Source organism: Urocitellus parryii, chromosome 3 (genome assembly GCF_045843805.1).
Source record: "Urocitellus parryii isolate mUroPar1 chromosome 3, mUroPar1.hap1, whole genome shotgun sequence".
Taxonomy (NCBI): Eukaryota; Metazoa; Chordata; class Mammalia; order Rodentia; family Sciuridae; genus Urocitellus; species Urocitellus parryii.
In genome coordinates this window covers 54738918-54757548 of record NC_135533.1, presented here as the reverse complement: position 1 = coordinate 54757548, position 18631 = coordinate 54738918, and the positions used below count along the sequence as shown (strand labels likewise).

Here is an 18631-nt window from a genome sequence, read left to right as displayed (position 1 = left end):
CAGGAGGACGTTATAATTATTGCTACTACTCTTTACCCAGTTCTCAAAAGCAAAATTGGCAATGACTCTCACAAACTGCAGCACTTAGCTATGTATGGCATTGTTCTCTGAGCAAACCTCAGGGTGAAGGATGCAGCCAAGAATCAGGGACTTTCCCTATACTGGTGCCAACTCTCAGTCCAAAGAGATAAAATTGAGAATAATCTTTGTTGTATGTTAAAAACACAGATTCAGAGAATTCATCCTAAATTGAACTATAGTCTCTGAGGAATTTCTATTTTTAACTTTTCCAGGTAATTTTTACCATCAGGCAACTGAGAGGCCCTCTGTCTTAACCTAGAGAATGGACTTTTTGAAACCATTGGTTGTGACCAGTAAGGGACTCCTCCAGCCCTCAAAAAAAAAAAAAAAAAAGCCATGTAGTGAGTGGGTCACTATCAAAATGGTTTTAATATTAGTGTAAAAGTATTAGAGCACATCATACAAAATAAGGATAAGTATCATTTTGTGAAACTTACATAAAACTTTCATGTCAATTACAGAGATATTTTTGGAGGTAGCCTCTATACTACTACATATGTGTATATTTATAAATTCTTATTAATTATGTATGTGGTCACAAAGGAAAACATATTTCATATTTTGGGCTGTAATCAAAAAACATTTTATATCTCCTGCTTGAAAATAGAGAAACATGGGGAATCACAGGAAAGAAAACTATCTGTTCCCTACATACAATTGAGATTTTAAAAACCTTTTAAGTTTGTCACATTGACCCAATTTTATAGTATGATTATAATAATTAATAAAGTTGACAACTTTTACTAAAAACAATTATTTTATTATGGCAGCTTTCATACTATTTAATCATAATGAGATGAACACACTGGGGATAAGAAAAAGCTACAGAAAAATAGCCAAATATACTTCTATACTGGCAGAAAACTGTCTCCTCTTATTCTCAATGAATCAAATTCACTCATATATGAGTTTAGGGTTCTATTTTGCTGCCTGTGAAGTTCCCATTCATATAATATAGGAATGGTATTTAGCCTCAGAAATTCCTTTCTCCTTTAAAATCTGGGATACTTCTCCAGTTTAATTAGTCTCTCTATTCTTTCCTTATATTATTATTACTCTCTAAATGTGGTTCTCCTTGAGATTTACTTGTAGACCTTTATCTCCTTCCCCTCTTTTTATCAGTGATCGAAATCCAATCTAACAGTTTACATTTATTATCTTGAGTAGGCACATTGTACCATTTTATAGATGCAGTAACAAAAATAAGAGAGTTTATTAACTTGTCTGAGAAAATAGCTGGTGAAATAGCTGAGGTAGGATTCATAAACATATAATTTGGCTCCAGAAAGTCTGTTATATTTAGTACTAAATAAATATTTAGTAAATGAAGGAATGAATGATAGTGGCAAAATACAGTAGGCACACCTCTTGAGTCACTGAGATCTGAGTTTATCAGTTCTATGATAAACTGGGCAAGTTGTTATTTTCAAGATCTATAAAATGGGAACAATAATACATAACTTGAACAGTTGTCATAATATTTCAATTATTGCCTGTGTATGTATCTGGCAGTAGAAGTGTTATAAGAATGAATAACTTGGGGAGGTCAAGCCCAGCGACCCAGATCCACCCCCACTGGCCTATGCAGGACCCAGGCTCACAGTACGCCCATGACAAACCCCTCCACCGGTGGGGCAGACACCCACCTGAGCCCAGCCTCCAGTAGTACAGGACTGCCTCTTCCAACCAGCAGACTACCACTGGAGCTCAGGTCCAGCCCAGAACCGCCACACCAACCTGCATGGGACCCAGGCCCACAGTAGCCTGGGTTCACCCCTCCACCTCTGGGGCAGACAACTGCTGGAGGCTAGCCACAGGCACAGGACCGCCCCTTTCAAACAGCAGACTACCACGGGAGGTCAAGCCCAGAGGCCCAGACCCACCCATAACAGCCTGTAGGGGACCCAGGCTCACAGTAGGGGCCACACTTCTATAGCAGGCACATGCTGGAGCCCAGCCTCCAGAACATTATCACCTCTTCTGACCAGTAGACTATGGCAGGAGCCTAGGCACAGTCCAGATCTGTCCACATTGACTTGCATAATAGGACCCACATCCAGGGTAGATCCAAGTTTGCCCCCCCTCCCCACACATCAAACCTGGGAGCCTAAGCCTAACCCACTTCCATCTTGGGACACTGCAGTCATTACCATAGCCTTCCCTATGTAATAGCCCCAAACTTTTTGACGGCAGACAGGGCCTAGAAGCAGCTGTATCTCAGAGGAGGCATCCCAAAGGAAGTGTGAGGCCCACCCTTTCAGCCCAATCTCTGAAAGACATTGATTCCATCTTGGGGCATCTTAACTATATTATCTTGAGTTATCTCAGATATTGCCGCCACCACCTTTAGATGCAGTAGTACAGACTGAGGGACACCAGCAGGGTCTGGAAGCCCAAAATCAAGTGAGGTACAGACAATCTGGATGGGTACTACAAGAATACAGTGTAGAAACTGTAATATTTCAGAACAACATTGCAAGAAAGGAAGGCACATAGACAATATGAAAAAACAAGGAAAGAAAGTGCCTCAAACAATCCAGGACACTATAATAATAGAAGCCATGGACAGCGAAGTTGATGAAAGGTCAGAGAAGGAGTTCAGAAGTTTCATAGTTAAAATGATCTGTGAATTAAAGAATGGCCTAAATGAGCAAATACAGGAAAAAAATTGATCACTCCAACAAAGAGATAAGAGAGCAAATGCAGGTAACAAAATATTACTTTAAGAGAGAGACAGAGATTCTGAAAACAAACCAGCCATAAATCCTTGAAATGAGAGATACAATAAATCAAATAAAAAACTCAATAGGAAGCATAATGAACAGACTAGATCACTTGGAAGAAAGAACGTCAGATAATGAAGACAAAGTATACAATCTGGAAAATAAGTAGACCACATGGTGAAGATAGTAAGAAACCATGAAAAAAACATCTAGAATTATAGGACAGCATCAAAAGACCAAATATAAGAGTTATTGGGATAGAGAAAGACACGCACAATCTTTTCAATGAGATAATATCAGAAAATTTCCCAAGCATGAACAATGAACTGGAAAACCAAATACAAGAGGCTTATAGGACACCAAATGTACAAAATTACAACAGATCTATGCCAAGGCACATTATATGCCTAGCATACAGAATGAGGATAGAATCTTAAAAGCCACAAGAGAGAGCAATCAGATTACATATCAGGGGAGACTAATTCATATAACAGCAGATTTTCAACCCAGACCCTCAAAGCCAGGAGATCGTGGAACAACATATATCAAGCTCTGAAAGAAAATGGATTCCAACCAAGAATCTTGTATCCAGCAAAACTAAGCTTTAGGTTTGACAATGAAATAAAAACCTTCCATGATAAACAAAAGTTAAAAGAATTTACAACTAGAAAGCCTGCACTACAGAACATCCTCAGCAAAATATTCCAAGAAGAGGAAATGAAAATCAGCAGAGGGAGGGATTACACTAAAGGAAAATCTAATCAGAGGAAAAAACAAGTTCGTTAAATACCAAAAATAAACAAAAATGGCTGGGAATACAAATCATGTCTCAACGATAACCCTGAATGTTAATGGCCTAAACTCACCAATCGAAAGACATATACTAGCAGACTGGATTAAAAAAAGAAAAGACCCAACAATCTGCTGCCTCCAAGAGACTCATCTCATAGAAAAAGTCATCCAAAGACTGAAGGTGAAGGGTTGGAGACAATCATACCACTCACATGGACTGAGGAAGCAGACAGGGGTTCGCATCCTCATATCAAATAAAGTAAACTTAAAGCTAGAGTCAATCAAAAAGGATAAAGAAGGATACTACATACTGCTCAAGGGAAACATACATCAACAAGACTTAACAATTATAAATATATATGCCCCAAACAACAGAGTATATCTATGTCCATCAAACAAACTCTTTTCAAGTTCGAGAGTCAAATACACCACAACATAATAATTCTGAATGACTGACTTTAACACACCTTTTTCACCACTAGATAGATCTTCCAAACAAAAGCTGAACAAAGAAACTATAGAACTCAATAATACAATCAATAACTTAGACTTAACTGACATATATAGAATATTTCATCCTTCAACAAGAGCATATACTTTCTTCTCGGCAGCACATGGTTCCTTCTCTAAAACAGACCATATACTATGCCACAAAGCAACTCTTAGAAATATAAAAAAGTAGAGATACTACCCTGTGTTCTATCAGATCATAATGGAAGAAATCAGAAATCAATGATAAAATGAGAAATAAAAGCCACTCCAACATGTGGAGACTAAATAATATGCTATTGAATGAACAATGAGTTGCAGAAGACATCAAAGAGATTAAAAACTTTTTAGAGGTGAATGAGGACACAGATACAACATATCAAAATCTCTATAAAGGCAGTTCTAAGAGGAAAGTTCACTGCATGGAGTTCATTCCTTAAAAAAAGAAAAAGTCAACAAATAAATGACTTAACATTACATCTCAAAGCCCTACAAAAAGAAGAACAAATCAACACCAAAAGCAGTAGAAGTCAGGAATTAAATTCAGAGATGAAATCAGTGAAATTGAAACAAAAGAAACAACTAAAAAAAATTGACAGAACCAAAAGTTGGTTCTTTGAAATAATAAATAAAATTGACAGACCCTTAGCAGTGCTAATGAAAAGAAGGAGAGAGAAAACTCAAATTACTAACATATGGGATGAAAAAAGAAATATCACAACAGACCCTACAGAAATACAGAAGAAAATTAGAAATTATTTTGAAAACTTGTACTCCAGTAAAGTAGAAAATATCAAAGGCATCAACAAATTTCTAGAGTTGTATAATTTGCCCAAATTGAATCAGGATGATATACACAATTTAAACAGATCAACTTCAAGTGACAAAATACAAGATGCCATCAAAAGTCCAAGAAAAGCCCAGGACCGGACAGATACATAATCGAGTTCTACAAGACCTTTAAAGAAGAACTAATACCAACACTCTTCAGTTTATTTCAGAAAATAGAAAAAGAGGGAGCATTTTCAAACTCATTCTATGAGGTCAATATCACCCTGATTCCAAAACCAGAAGACACATCAACAAAAAAAAAAAAAAAAAAGAAAGAAAGAAAAGAAAACTTCAGACCATATATCTAATGAACATAGATGCAAAACTTCTCAATAAAATTCTGGCAAATCAAATACAAAAAGATCATGCACCATGATCAAGTGGGATTCATCCCAGGGATGAAAGGTTGGTTAAACATATGGAAATCAATAAATGTAATTCATCACATCAGCAGACTTAAAGATAAGAATCATATGATCATCTCGATAGACACAGAGAAAGCATTTGACAAAACATAGCACCCCTTTATGTTCAAAACTCTAGAAAAACTAGGTATAACAGGAACATATCTCAACAACATAAAGGCTATTGATGCTAAACCCCAGGCCAACCATTCTACATGAAGAAAAATTAAAGGCATTCCCACTAAAAACTGGAACAAGACAGGGATGCCCTCTTTCACCACTTTTTTTTTAACATAGTTCTTGAAACTCTGGCCAGAGCAATTAGCAGATGAAAGAAATTAAAGGGATACACATAGGAAAAGAAGAACTCAAATTGGCACTATTTGCTGATGATATGATTATACACCTAGAAGACTCTAAAAGTTCCACCAGAAACTAGTAAATGAATTCAGAAAAGTAGCAGGATAAAAAAATCAACACCCATAAATCAAAGGCATTTCTGTATATCAGTGACAAATCCTTTGAAATTAGGAAAACTATCCCATTTTCAATAGCCTAAATAAATAAATAAATAAATAAATAAAATTCTTGGGAATCAACTTAACAAAAGAGGTGAAAGATCTATATAATGAAAATTACAGAACCCTAAAGAAAGAAGTCAAAGAAGTCCTTAGAAGATGAAAAGATCTACCTTGCTCTTGGATAGGCAGAATTAATATTATCAAAATGACCATACTACCAAAACCATTATACAGATTTAATGCAACTCTGATCAAAATCTCAATGGCATTCCTCAAAGAAATAGAAACGGCGGTCATGAAATTCATCTGGAAAAAATAAGAGACCCAGAATAGCTAAAGCAATCTTTAGCAGGAAAAGTAAAGCAGGTAGTATCACTATACCAGACCTTAAACTATACTACAGAGCAATAGTAACAAAAATGGCATGGTTTTGGCACCAAAACAGACTGGTAGACCAATGGTACAGAATAGACTAACCCACATAATCCAATTATCTTATATTAGACAAAGGTGTCAAAAGCATGCACTGGAGAAATGATAGCATCTTCAACAAATGGTGTGGAGACAAACTGGAAAACCATAAGCAACAAAATGAAATTGAACTTCTATCTCTCACCATGCACAAAACTCAACTCAAAATGGATCAAGGACCTAGGAATTAAACCTGCGTCTAATAGAAGAAAAAGTAATCTCCATCATGTGGGATTAGGTTCCAACTTCCTTAATAAGAGTCCTTTGGCGCAAGAATTAAAATCAAGAATCAATAAATGCGATGGACTCAAACTAAAAAGTTTCTTTTCAGCAAAAGAAACATTCTGTGAAGTGAATAGAGAGCCTACATGATGGGAGCAAATCTTTACCCCTCACACATCAGATAAAGCACTAATCTCTAGGGTATATAAAGAACTCAAAAAGCTAAACACCGAAAAAAACAAATAACCCAATCAATAAGTGGGCCAAGGGGCTGGGGATGTGGCTCAAGCAGTAGCGCGCTCGCCTGGCATGCGTGCGGCCCGGGTTCGATCCTCAGCACCACATACCAACAAAGATGTTGTGTCCGCCGAGAAGTAAAAAAAAAAAAAAATAAATATTAAAAATTCTCTCTCTCTCTCTCTCTCCCCTCTCTCACTCTCTCTTTAAGGAAAAAAAAAGATAAGTGGGCCAAGGACCTGAACAGACACTTCTCAGAAGATGATATACAATCAATCAACAAATTTATGAAAAAATGTTAATCATAGCTAGCAATTAGAGAAATGCAAATCAAAACCACTTAAAGATTTCATCTCACTCCAGTCAGAATGGCAGCTATTATGAAGTCAAACAACAATAAGTACTGGCAAGGATGTGGGGAAAAAGGTACACTCATACACTGCTGGTGGGACTGCAAATTGGTGCAGCATTATGGAAATTTCTTGGAAAATTGGGAATGGAACCATCATTTGACCCAGCTATCCCTCTCTCAGTCTATACCCAAAGGACTTAAAAAGAGTATACTACAGGGACACAGCCACATCAATGTTTATAGCAGCACAATTCACAATAGCTAAACTGTGGAACTATCCTAGATGCCCTTCAATAGATAAATGGATAAAAAAAGTGGCATATATACACAATGGAATATTACTCAGCAATAAAAGACAATGAATTCAAGTATATCTACTTGCAAGTAGTCAACTGTGATAACATTTAAAAATTTGCTATTTTTCATACAGTTTCTTCCTTTTTTTGAGCCATACCAGAACTTTCTGGCATCTGGAGGGCTTGAGAGTTTTTATTCTGTTATTAGTTATATAACTACTACCACCTGTATCAAATTATGGTTTTCAATAAAGTATAAAACACATAAATTGATGGAGTTCGAGAAGATAATGCTAAGTGAAGTTAGCCAATCCCCAAAAACCAAATGCCAAGTGTTTTCTCTGATATAAAGAGGTTGATTCATAGTGGGGTAGGGAGAGGGAGCATGGGAGGAGTAGACGAAATTTAGATAGGGCAGAGGGGTGGGAGGGGAACAGGGGAGGGCATGGGGCTAGAAATGATGGTGGAAGGTGATGGACATTATTATCCAAAGTACATGTATGAAGACGTGAATTGGTGTAAATATATTTTGGCTACAACCAGATATATTAAAAACTGAGCTCTAGATGTATAATAAGAATTGAATTGGTATGAATATACTTAGTATACAACCAGATATTAAAAATTGTACTCTATATATGTAATAAGAATTGTAATACATTCTGCTGTCATATATAAATTTAAAAAATTAATTGAGGCAACCCACAGGCAGGTCAGGTCCAGCAACCTGCCGAGTGAGAGAACAGCTACGCGCGCCTGCAGGGAACGCGGACAGGACACACAAGTAGGACAGGGCCGGCGGCTTGCTGAAGGGCAGGCCCGTCCCCTCCCCCAGTGTCTCCAAGGTAGGCGGGACCCTGATCAGCGGTGGATGGCCCCATCGGCCTGCTGAGGGGTGGAACCGGCCCCTCCCCCAGTGCCTGAAAGCTAGGCGAACCTGCAACCCATGGGCGGGTCAGGTCCAGCAACCTGCCGAGTGAGAGAACAGCTACGCGCACCTGCAGGGAACGCGGACAGGACACACAAGTAGGACAGGGCCGGCGGCTTGCTGAAGGGCAGGCCCGTCCCCTCCCCCAGTGTCTCCAAGGTAGGCGGGACCCTGACGGGCGGATGGCCCCAGTGGCCTGCTGAGGGGTGGAACTGGCCCCTCCCCCAGTGCCTGCAAGCTAAGCGAACCTTCGACCCATCGGGAGGTCAGGCCCAGCAACCTGCGGAGTGACAGAGGTGCCCCTCGTGCCTGCTGGGTAGGCGGACCTTTGACCGACCAGAAGAGCAGACCTAGGGCCTGCCAGCGTAACAGACGGATCACACAAATTGGAGGAGGTTCACAGCCACTACCTGCCCTGCAAGGTGATCTTTCAACCATACAAGAGCAATATAAATAAATAGAGGGAAAACTTCAAAAACACAACAGTTTCACCAAGCAGAAAGAAACGCCAGCAGTATGAAAAGACAAGGAAAGAAAGGACCACAGGCAATGCAGGTCAACTCAACTTTAGAAGAGGTAATAGGTGCAACAGATGGAATGTCAGATAGAGAGGTCAGGATATACATGCTTCAGATGATCTGGAGTCTCAAGGAAGACATGAGACAGCAAAATCAGATAATGAAAGACCACATTGACAAACAAATTCAGGAAGTAAAAGATCAATTTCACAGGGAGATAGAGGTAATAAAAAACAAACAAATAGAAATCCTAGAAATGCAGGAAACAATAAACCAACTTAAAAACTCAATTGAGAATACTACCAGCAGAGTAGATCACCTAGAAGAGAGAACATCAGACAATGAAGACAAAGTATTTCAACTGGAAAAGAACATAGACAGCTCAGCAAGTCTGCTAAGAAACCATGAGCAGAACATCCAAGAACTATGGGATAATATCAAAAGACCAAACTTAAGAGTCATTGGGATACAGGAAGGCACAGAGCTCCAAACCAAAGGAATAAACAATCTGTTCAGTGAAATAATAAGAGAAAACTTCCCAGACTTGAAGAATGAGACAGAATCCCAAATCTTAGAAGCCTACAGGACGCCAAATGTGCAAAATCATAAGAGATCCACACCTAGACACATTATAATGAAGATGTCAAACATACAGAATAAGGAGAGAATTTTAAAAGCTACAAGAGAAAGGAAGCAGATTACATTTAGGGGTAAACCAATCAGGATAACAGCTGATCTCTCAACACAGACTCTAAAAGCTAGAAGATCCTGGAATAACATATTTCAAACGCTAAAAGAAAATGGGTTCCAACCAAGAATCGTGTATCCGTCGAAATTAAGCTTCAGGATGGAAGATGAAATTAAAACATTCCATGATAAACAAAAGTTAAAAGAATTTGCAGCTAGAAAACCATCTCTTCAAAAAATCCTTGGCAAAACACTACAGGAAGAGGAAATGGAAAACAATAATGAAAACCAACAGTGGGAGGTAGGACAGTAAAGGGGGGAAAACAAATCAGGTTTAATAGCATTAATAAACAAATATGGCTGGAAGAACAAACCATATCTCAATAATAACCCTAAATGTTAATGGCTTAAACTCACCAATTAAGAGACACAGGCTAGTAGAATGGATCACAAAACAAGACCCAACAATATGCTGCCTACAGGAGACGCATCTGATAGGAAAAGATATTCATAGACTGAAGGTGAAAGGTTGGGAAAAATCATACCACTCATATGGACCGTGGAAACAAGCAGGAGTGTCCATACTCATATCCAATAAAATAGATTTCAAGCCAAAGTTAATCAAAAGGGATAAAGAAGGACACTTCATACTGCTCAAGGGAACCATACACCAACAAGACATAACAATCATAAATATATATGCCCCAAATAATGGTGCAGCTGTGTTCATCAAGCAAATTCTTCTCAAGTTCAAGAGTCTAATAGACCACCATACAATAATCATGGGAGACTTCAACTCACCTCTCTCACCACTCGACAGATCTACCAAACAAAAGTTAAATAAGGAAACTATAGAACTCAACAACACAATCAACAACCTAGACTTAATTGACATATATAGACTATACCACCCAACATCAAGTAGTTACACTTTTTTCTCAGCAGCACATGGAACCTTCTCAAAAATAGATCATATATTATGTCACAGGGCAACTCTTAGACAATATAAAGGGGTAGAGATAATACCATGCATCTTATCTGATCATAATGGAATGAAACTGAAAATCAATGATAAAAGAAGGAAGGAAAAATCAAGCATCACTTGGAGAATGAACAATAGGTTGCTGAATGATCAATGGGTTTTAGAAGACATCAAGGAGGAAATTAAAAACTTCCTAGAGTCAAACGAAAACACAGACACAACATATCGGAATCTATGGGACACATTGAAAGCAGTTCTAAGAGGAAAATTCATTGCTTGGAGTTCATTCCTCAAAAAAAGAAAAAACCAACAAATAAATGATCTCATACTTCATCTCAAAATCCTAGAAAAAGAAGAGCAAAACAATAGCAAAAGAAGTAGAAGGCAAGAAATAATTAAAATCAGAGCTGAAATTAATGAAATTGAAACAAAAGAAACAATTGAAAAAATTGACAAAACTAAAAGTTGGTTCTTTGAAAAAATAAATAAAATTGACAGACCCTTAGCCATGCTAACGAAGAGAAGAAGAGAGAGAACCCAAATTACTAGCATACGGGATGAAAAAGGCAATATCACAACAGACACTTCAGAAATACAGAAGATAATTAGAAATTATTTTGAATCCTTATACTCCAATAAAATAGAAGATAGTGAAGGCATAGATAAATTCCTTAAGTCTTATGATCTGCCCAGATTGAGTCAGGAGGATATAGACAACCTAAACAGACCAATAAAAATAGAGGAAATAGAAGAAACCATCAAAAGATTACCAACTAAGAAAAGCCCAGGACCGGATGGGTATACAGCAGAGTTTTACAAAACCTTTAAAGAGGAACTAACACCAATACTTTTCAAGCTATTTCAGGAAATAGAAAAAGAGGGAGAACTTCCAAATTCATTCTACGAAGCCAACATCACCCTGATTCCGAAACCAGACAAAGACACTTCAAAGAAAGAAAACTACAGACCAATATCTCTAATGAATCTTGACGCAAAAATCCTCAATAAAATTCTGGCGAATCGGATTCAAATACATATCAAAAAAATTATACACCATGATCAAGTAGGATTCATCCCTGGTATGCAAGGTTGGTTCAATATACGGAAATCAATAAATGTTATTCACCACATCAATAGACTTAAAAATAAGAACCATATGATCATCTCGATAGATGCAGAAAAAGCATTCGACAAAGTACAGCATCCCTTTATGTTCAAAACTCTAGAAAAATTAGGGATAACTGGATCATACCTCAACATTGTAAAAGCAATCTATGATAAGCCACAGGCCAGCATCATTCTGAATGGAGAAAAATTGAAGGCATTCCCTCTAAGATCGGGTACAAGACAGGGATGCCCTCTCTCACCACTTCTGTTCAACATAGTCCTTGAAACACTGGCCAGAGCAATTAGACAGACGAAAGAAATTAAAGGCATAAAAATAGGAAAAGAAGAACTTAAATTATCACTATTTGCAGATGATATGATTCTATACCTAGCAGACCCAAAAGGGTCTACAAAGAAGCTATTAGAGCTAATAAATGAATTCAGCAAAGTGGCAGGATATAAGATCAACACGCATAAATCAAAGGCATTCCTGTATATCAGCGACAAACCCTCTGAAACGGAAATGAGGACAACTACTCCATTCACAATATCCCCCCAAAAAATAAAATACTTGGGAATCAACCTAACAAAAGAGGTGAAAGATTTATACAATAAAAATTACAGAACCTTAAAGAAAGATATAGAAGAAGACCTTAGAAGATGGAAAAATATACCCTGCTCATGGATAGACAGAACTAACATCATCAAAATGGCGATATTACCAAAAGTTCTCTATAAGTTCAATGCAATGCCAATCAAAATCCCAACAGCATTTCTTGTAGAAATAGATAAAAGAATCATGAAATTCATATGGAATAATAAAAGACCCAGAATAGCAAAAACAATACTACGCAGGAAGTGTGAATCAGGCGGTATAGCGATACCAGACTTCAAACTATACTACAGAGCAATAGTAACAAAAACAGCATGGTACTGGTACCAAAACAGGCGGGTGGACCAATGGTACAGAATAGAGGACACAGTAACCAATCCACAAAACTACAACTATCTTATATTTGATAAAGGGGCTAAAAGCATGCAATGGAGGAAGGATAGCATCTTCAACAAATGGTGCTGGGAAAACTGGAAAGCCATCTGCATCAAAATGAATCTGAATCCCTATCTCTCGCCATGCACAAAAGTTAACTCAAAATGGATCAAGGAGCTTGATATTAAATCAGAGACACGGCATCTGATAGAAGAAAAAGTTGGCTATGATCTACATACTGTGGGATCAGGCTCCAAATTCCTCAATAGGACACCCATAGCGCAAGAGTTAACAACTAGAATCAACAAATGGGACTTACTCAAACTAAAAAGTTTTTTCTCAGCAAAAGAAACAATAAGAGAGATAAACAGGGAGCCTACATCCTGGGAACAAATCTTTACTCCACACACTTCAGATAGAGCCCTAATAACCAGAATATATAAAGAACTCAAAAAATTAGACAATAAGATAACAAATAACCCAATCAATAAATGGGCAAAGGACCTGAACAGACACTTCTCAGATGAGGACATACAATCAATCAATAAGTACATGAAAAAATGCTCACCATCGCTAGCAGTCAGAGAAATGCAAATCAAACCCACCCTAAGATACCATCTCACTCCAGTAAGATTGGCAGCCATTAGGAAGTCAAACAACAATAAGTGCTGGAGAGGATGCGGGGAAAAGGGCACTCTTGTTCATTGCTGGTGGGACTGCAAATTGGTGCAGCCAATTTGGAAAGCAGTATGGAGATTTCTTGGAAAGCTGGGAATGGAACCACCATTTGACCCAGCTATTCCCCTTCTCGGTCTATTCCCCAAAGACCTAATAAGAGCATGCTACAGGGACACTGCTACATCGATGTTCATAGCAGCACAATTCACGATAGCAAGATTGTGGAATCAGCCTAGATGCCCTTCAATAGATGAATGGATAAAAAAAATGTGGCATTTATACACAATGGAGTATTACTCTGCATTAAAAAAATGACAAAATCATAGAATTTGGAGGGAAATGGATGGCATTAGAGCAGATTATGCTAAGTGAAGCTAGTCAATCTTTAAAAAACAAATACCAAATGACTCCTTTGATATAAGGGGAGTAAACAAGGACAGGGTAGGGACGAAGAGCTTGTGACGAAGATTCACATTAACAGGGTTGAGAGGTGGGAGGGAAAGGAAGTGAGAAGGGAAATCGCATGGTAATGGAAGGTGATCCTCAGGGTTATACAAAATGACATATAAGAGGAAAGGAGGGGTAAGACAAGATAATACAAATGGAAGAAATGATTTACAGTAGAAGGGGTAGAGAGAGAAAAGGGGAGGGGAGGGGAGGGGAGGGGGGATAGTAGAGAATAGGACAGACAGCAGAATACATCAGACACTAGAAAGGCAATATGTCAATCAATGGAAGGGTAACTGATGTGATACAGCAATCTGTATACGGGGTAAAATTGGGAGTTCATAACCCACTTGAATCAAACTGTGAAATATGATGTATTAAGAACTATGTAATGTTTTGAATGACCAACAATAAAAAAAAAAATAAAAAAAAAACATGGAAAGGTGGTTTCAAAAAAAAAATTAATTGAAAAAAGAATGAATAACTTGTTTTATTATATTTTTGGGGGGCGCATAGTGGTACTAGGGATTAAACCCAGGGTCCTTCACCACTATGCTATATCCCCAGCCTTTTTTATTTTCAGATAGGGTCTCCTTAAGTTGATGAGGCTGGCTTTGAACTTGAGATCCTCTTGTCTTAGTGGCCTCAATAACTGTGATTATATGTGTGCACCACAGTGCCTAGTGAACTTGTTTTTAAAAGTGTTACCAAATGCTTTGAATCTCATACCAACATTTCTTTTTAGTAAACTTCCTAATTATTTGAACAGGAATATATTCATTATTAAAAATTATATTAAATTACATTAAAAATGGGCATGTACCATGATGTTATGCCCTACACTTTAAAGTAGGATTTCTCAATCTTGGCATTACTGATATTTTGGGAAAGATAATTCTTTGTTGTTGGGGTGAATGTCCTTTGCATTACACAGTATTTAGCATCATCCTTGTTCGCCACTGATGGATGCCAGTAGCACTCCAACCCTAGTTATGACAACCCTAAAGATCTCCCAGATATTATCAATGTAACCCTGGTGAAGAACTAGGATAATATCTACCATAAGTACAGTAAATACCTGTAAAACTCTTGCATCTGTATATACAATTGTCATAAGCAGAACACTGTCTGCAGATAACAAAAGGATCTATTTTTAAATTCTAGAAAATACAAACACCTGTATCCTCTGTTTTTAGGATAATCATCCAACATATTACTTTAAATATATTTACATATATAATTCTGATTATTTTAAGAACATAGCATTCTCCTACTCAGCCAAACAATTCTAAAATCACTTTGCTACATAAAGTCAAATATTAAATTAAATTCATTTACCTTTAAGGCTGACATTATAGTTTGCTCAGCTACATCGGGGAATGAGTTCTGACTGGAAACCACCTAGAATGAGGATTTTTGATCCAGTTACAGTTTTGCTTATTCATTTATTTTTGCAAATGCTAATTTTGATCATAACAAAACAAAGCTGTTTCCACAAGCTACATTAAAATATCATCACTACTTCATAGTACTACCTCACACATGATTTTAAAACTCAATTGAAAAATGTTTTGACATACATAAAGCAAAGACATACTTTAAATAATAGAAATATTAAGAATATCAGCAGCTAGTTTCCTTTGTTTGCCTTAAAAAGGTTTCATTATAAAGTTTTAACTTGAAAAGGTCAGAATAAAGCCATATTTACTTATCTCTTTTAAAATATTCACTTTCCTTTAGGCTGACTCTTGATCAAGTCTTTAAAACATAAATATAAAATATTCCGTTTTTACAAATCAACACAAAATATCAATAAATACATTTAAATTAGGCTAAACAGAATAATCATTCATTTATTTGTGGTGTTTTACAGAAATGAGTAAGGAAACAGAATTATACATCATTGAATGTTTTTGATAATTTTACTTTTCTGAGATTTACCTGTTAACGTTTTAAAATTAGTTTGTTTAGTATGTTGAAATTCATATTCTTAGAAATGCTTAGCTGATTAGAGAATGTTAAATTTTTTAAACAAATGAATAATGTCACATGGCTATTCTAAAATATAATCTAGCATATTAAAGCTCAATTTAAGAATTTAAGATTTTTCTTTCTTTCTTTTTTTTTTTTTTCAGTACTGGGAGTTGAATCCAGGGCCACACTGAATCACATCTCCAGGCCTTTTAAAATTTCTTTTGAGACAAGAGTCTCACCAAGTTTCCAGGCTGACCTTCAACTTGTGATTCTCCTGCCTCAGCTTCTCAAGTAGTTGGCATTATAGGCAAGTGTCACCATGTCTAGTAGCAGTTCAAATTTTTAAGAACACCTAACCTTTAGCTTTCTTCAAGTCTTCTAAATATTTATCATTCTATTTACAAAGTATTTTGAAATGGTCTACAGAGAATAATTAAACTCAAGCTACTGGAAAATCATGGTTGAAGTAAAAAACACTGTTTTTCTAGGAACAAAGAATATAGTTCACTTTAATCATAATAGAGTTGGCTCTCCATACCCTTGGGTTCCACATTCAAGAAATCAATAAATCATGGATCAAAAATATTAGGGAAAAAATTCTGCATCTGTTTTGAACATGCACAGGCTTTTTATTGACACTATTCCCTAAACTATACCATACAGCTATTTCCGTAGTACTTACACTATATTAGGCATTATGAATAATCTAGAACTGATTAACATACATAGGAAGATGTACATAGGTTATATGCAAATACTACACCATTTTATATATGGACTTGAACATCTATGGATTTTGGTATCCATGTAAGGTAGGATGGGAATTCCTGGACCCAATCCTCAATGGATATTGAGGAAGGACTGTACATGGAGGCAAACAAGGTAAAATTTAGCTGACTATTTAAAATGCTTTAGTAGAAAAATAACAGAAATTATATCTACTTGCAAGTAGTCAACTGTGATAATATTTAAAAATTTGCTATTTTTAATACAGATCTTTCCTGGCTTTTTGAGCCATATCAGAACTTTCTGACATGTTGGAGGGCTTGAGAGTTTTTATTCTGTTATTAGTTTTGCTATGTACTTATTACCACCTGTATCAAATTATGGTTTTCAATAAAGTATGAAACACATATGATTTGCCCTTAAATAATTTGTTCAATAAATTTGATTAACTTGAGGGACTGAATTTCATATGTTTTAAACTCACTATTAGAGGTAAAATGTATGTAAATAATATAGGTCATAATCAAAGTGTTTAAAAAGAGTTAATGTCTCATTTTATTTTATAATCATGACATTTTCATTGTATTCTTTTCCAAAAAAATAAAATAATATTTTGTAAGTTGTATACATTTAGACAAGAACAGAAGAACCTGAAATTAAGTCAAAATAATCAATTAAAACAAAAAAGAAAGGTTACCTTTGTTACAGATTGGTGCAACTTATACAGTGAATTCACCACTGCCACATTTCTTTTCTGACCTTCAGTAAGAGGTCCAATCACTTGACTTGCATCTCCTTGAGTAGAGAGCTGTAAGAATTCAACACAAAAAGACATCAAAATTACAGTGTGTATTTTTTCTTTAACCAGGGAGAAATTCATATCCCCTTGACAAAGAGAATGCCAACCAGCAAAGAGAATGTCAACTGGAAATATTCAGGTCAAGTTAAAACTTTGGACTTAGGCACAAGAAATCTCTATAAAGATAATACCATGGACATGAAAGCACAATTAGTTTTGTGCAGAAAGAATACCTATTATAACACTTCCTGGCTGATAGGCCTCTGAGGCAGGTGTGACCCAAATTCCCAGTCTGTGTTGTCATGTTGATACATTAGCAAAGTAACCCTAAGGAATACTTTCTGGCAACTGCCAATAGGATTTTTTTTTTTCCTATCTGAAAACTCAGAAATAAGTCATTAAAAAGGAAAACGAAAGGAGAAAAATAAACCTAAATCTTGAAATTTTTCCTAAACTCCAATGAAATGGTGGTAAGAAATGATATTATGCTTATTTTTGTAGGATTTTTTTCCCCAAAGGAAGTTGTCTAAGATACCATTATATGGTTCATCTTTCTGACCTTTGATTTATTTCTAATTACATGAATTTGAGGGAATAGTGCATGAAATACTTTGAGTTAATCTGTATCTGCTATAATTGGGGTTTAAAAATCCACATATTAATCATTCTCAGATTGATTGATTTTAATCCAATCTTCTATCATGATTATTACTTAAAGGTAAATTAAACTCAATCAGGACATAGAAATGACATAACTCACTCCAGAAATGTGGATGCAGATTTCAAACATATAAAAAATTGGCTTTTTAGGAGAACTGAAACTAAGATCATCTCCCCATTATCACAGAAAACCAAATAATAAGTACTATTTCTTTCTTTCTACTTTCCTTTAAAAAATATATGTAAATTTTCTTTTAAAAAATTTATTCTAATTTGTTATATATGACAGCAGAATGCATTTCAATTCATATTACATATATATAGATAAATTTTCAAAATTAAATTCAATCTCTAGTTTTCCAACTGTAATAAAACAATTTTAAAACATTAAAATTGTGGTTTATAAAAAAGGAAACAATCCTTTGTTAAAGTTGCAACACATGTGGTGGTTATTAAGTCAACATAAAACTTTTTTTGATACCAGGTTAAATAACATTCCTCATGGACATAGTCACCAACTTGTAATCACATTATATTTTAAAGTAGTCAATTTGTGTGTTGGTGAGGTGAAAAAAAAAATAAAACATTTTCCTGTAGAAAGTATGATAAAGAATAAAAGAGGGCTGGGGTTGTAGCTTAGTGGAAGATTGCTTGCCTAGCACATGAGAGGCATTGGGTTCACTCCTTGACATACATAATAAAAAAATAAGCAAATAAA

At 36.1% G+C, this 18631-nt stretch overlaps 1 protein-coding gene across 2 annotated transcripts in view; it reads right to left on the bottom strand.

Moving 5' to 3' along the window:
- The window catches only part of Cog5 (component of oligomeric golgi complex 5), a 342572-nt gene that overhangs the window by 65511 nt on the left and 258430 nt on the right, over positions 1 to 18631 (bottom strand). For both annotated transcript variants that reach the window (XM_026395775.2, XM_026395774.2), the window contains exons 15-16: positions 17152 to 17262; positions 15093 to 15155 (exon numbers count right to left, since the gene is read on the bottom strand). In XM_026395775.2, coding sequence (XP_026251560.1) covers positions 15093 to 15155; positions 17152 to 17262 — 174 coding nt within the window. The remainder of the gene's footprint in view (positions 1 to 15092; positions 15156 to 17151; positions 17263 to 18631) is intronic.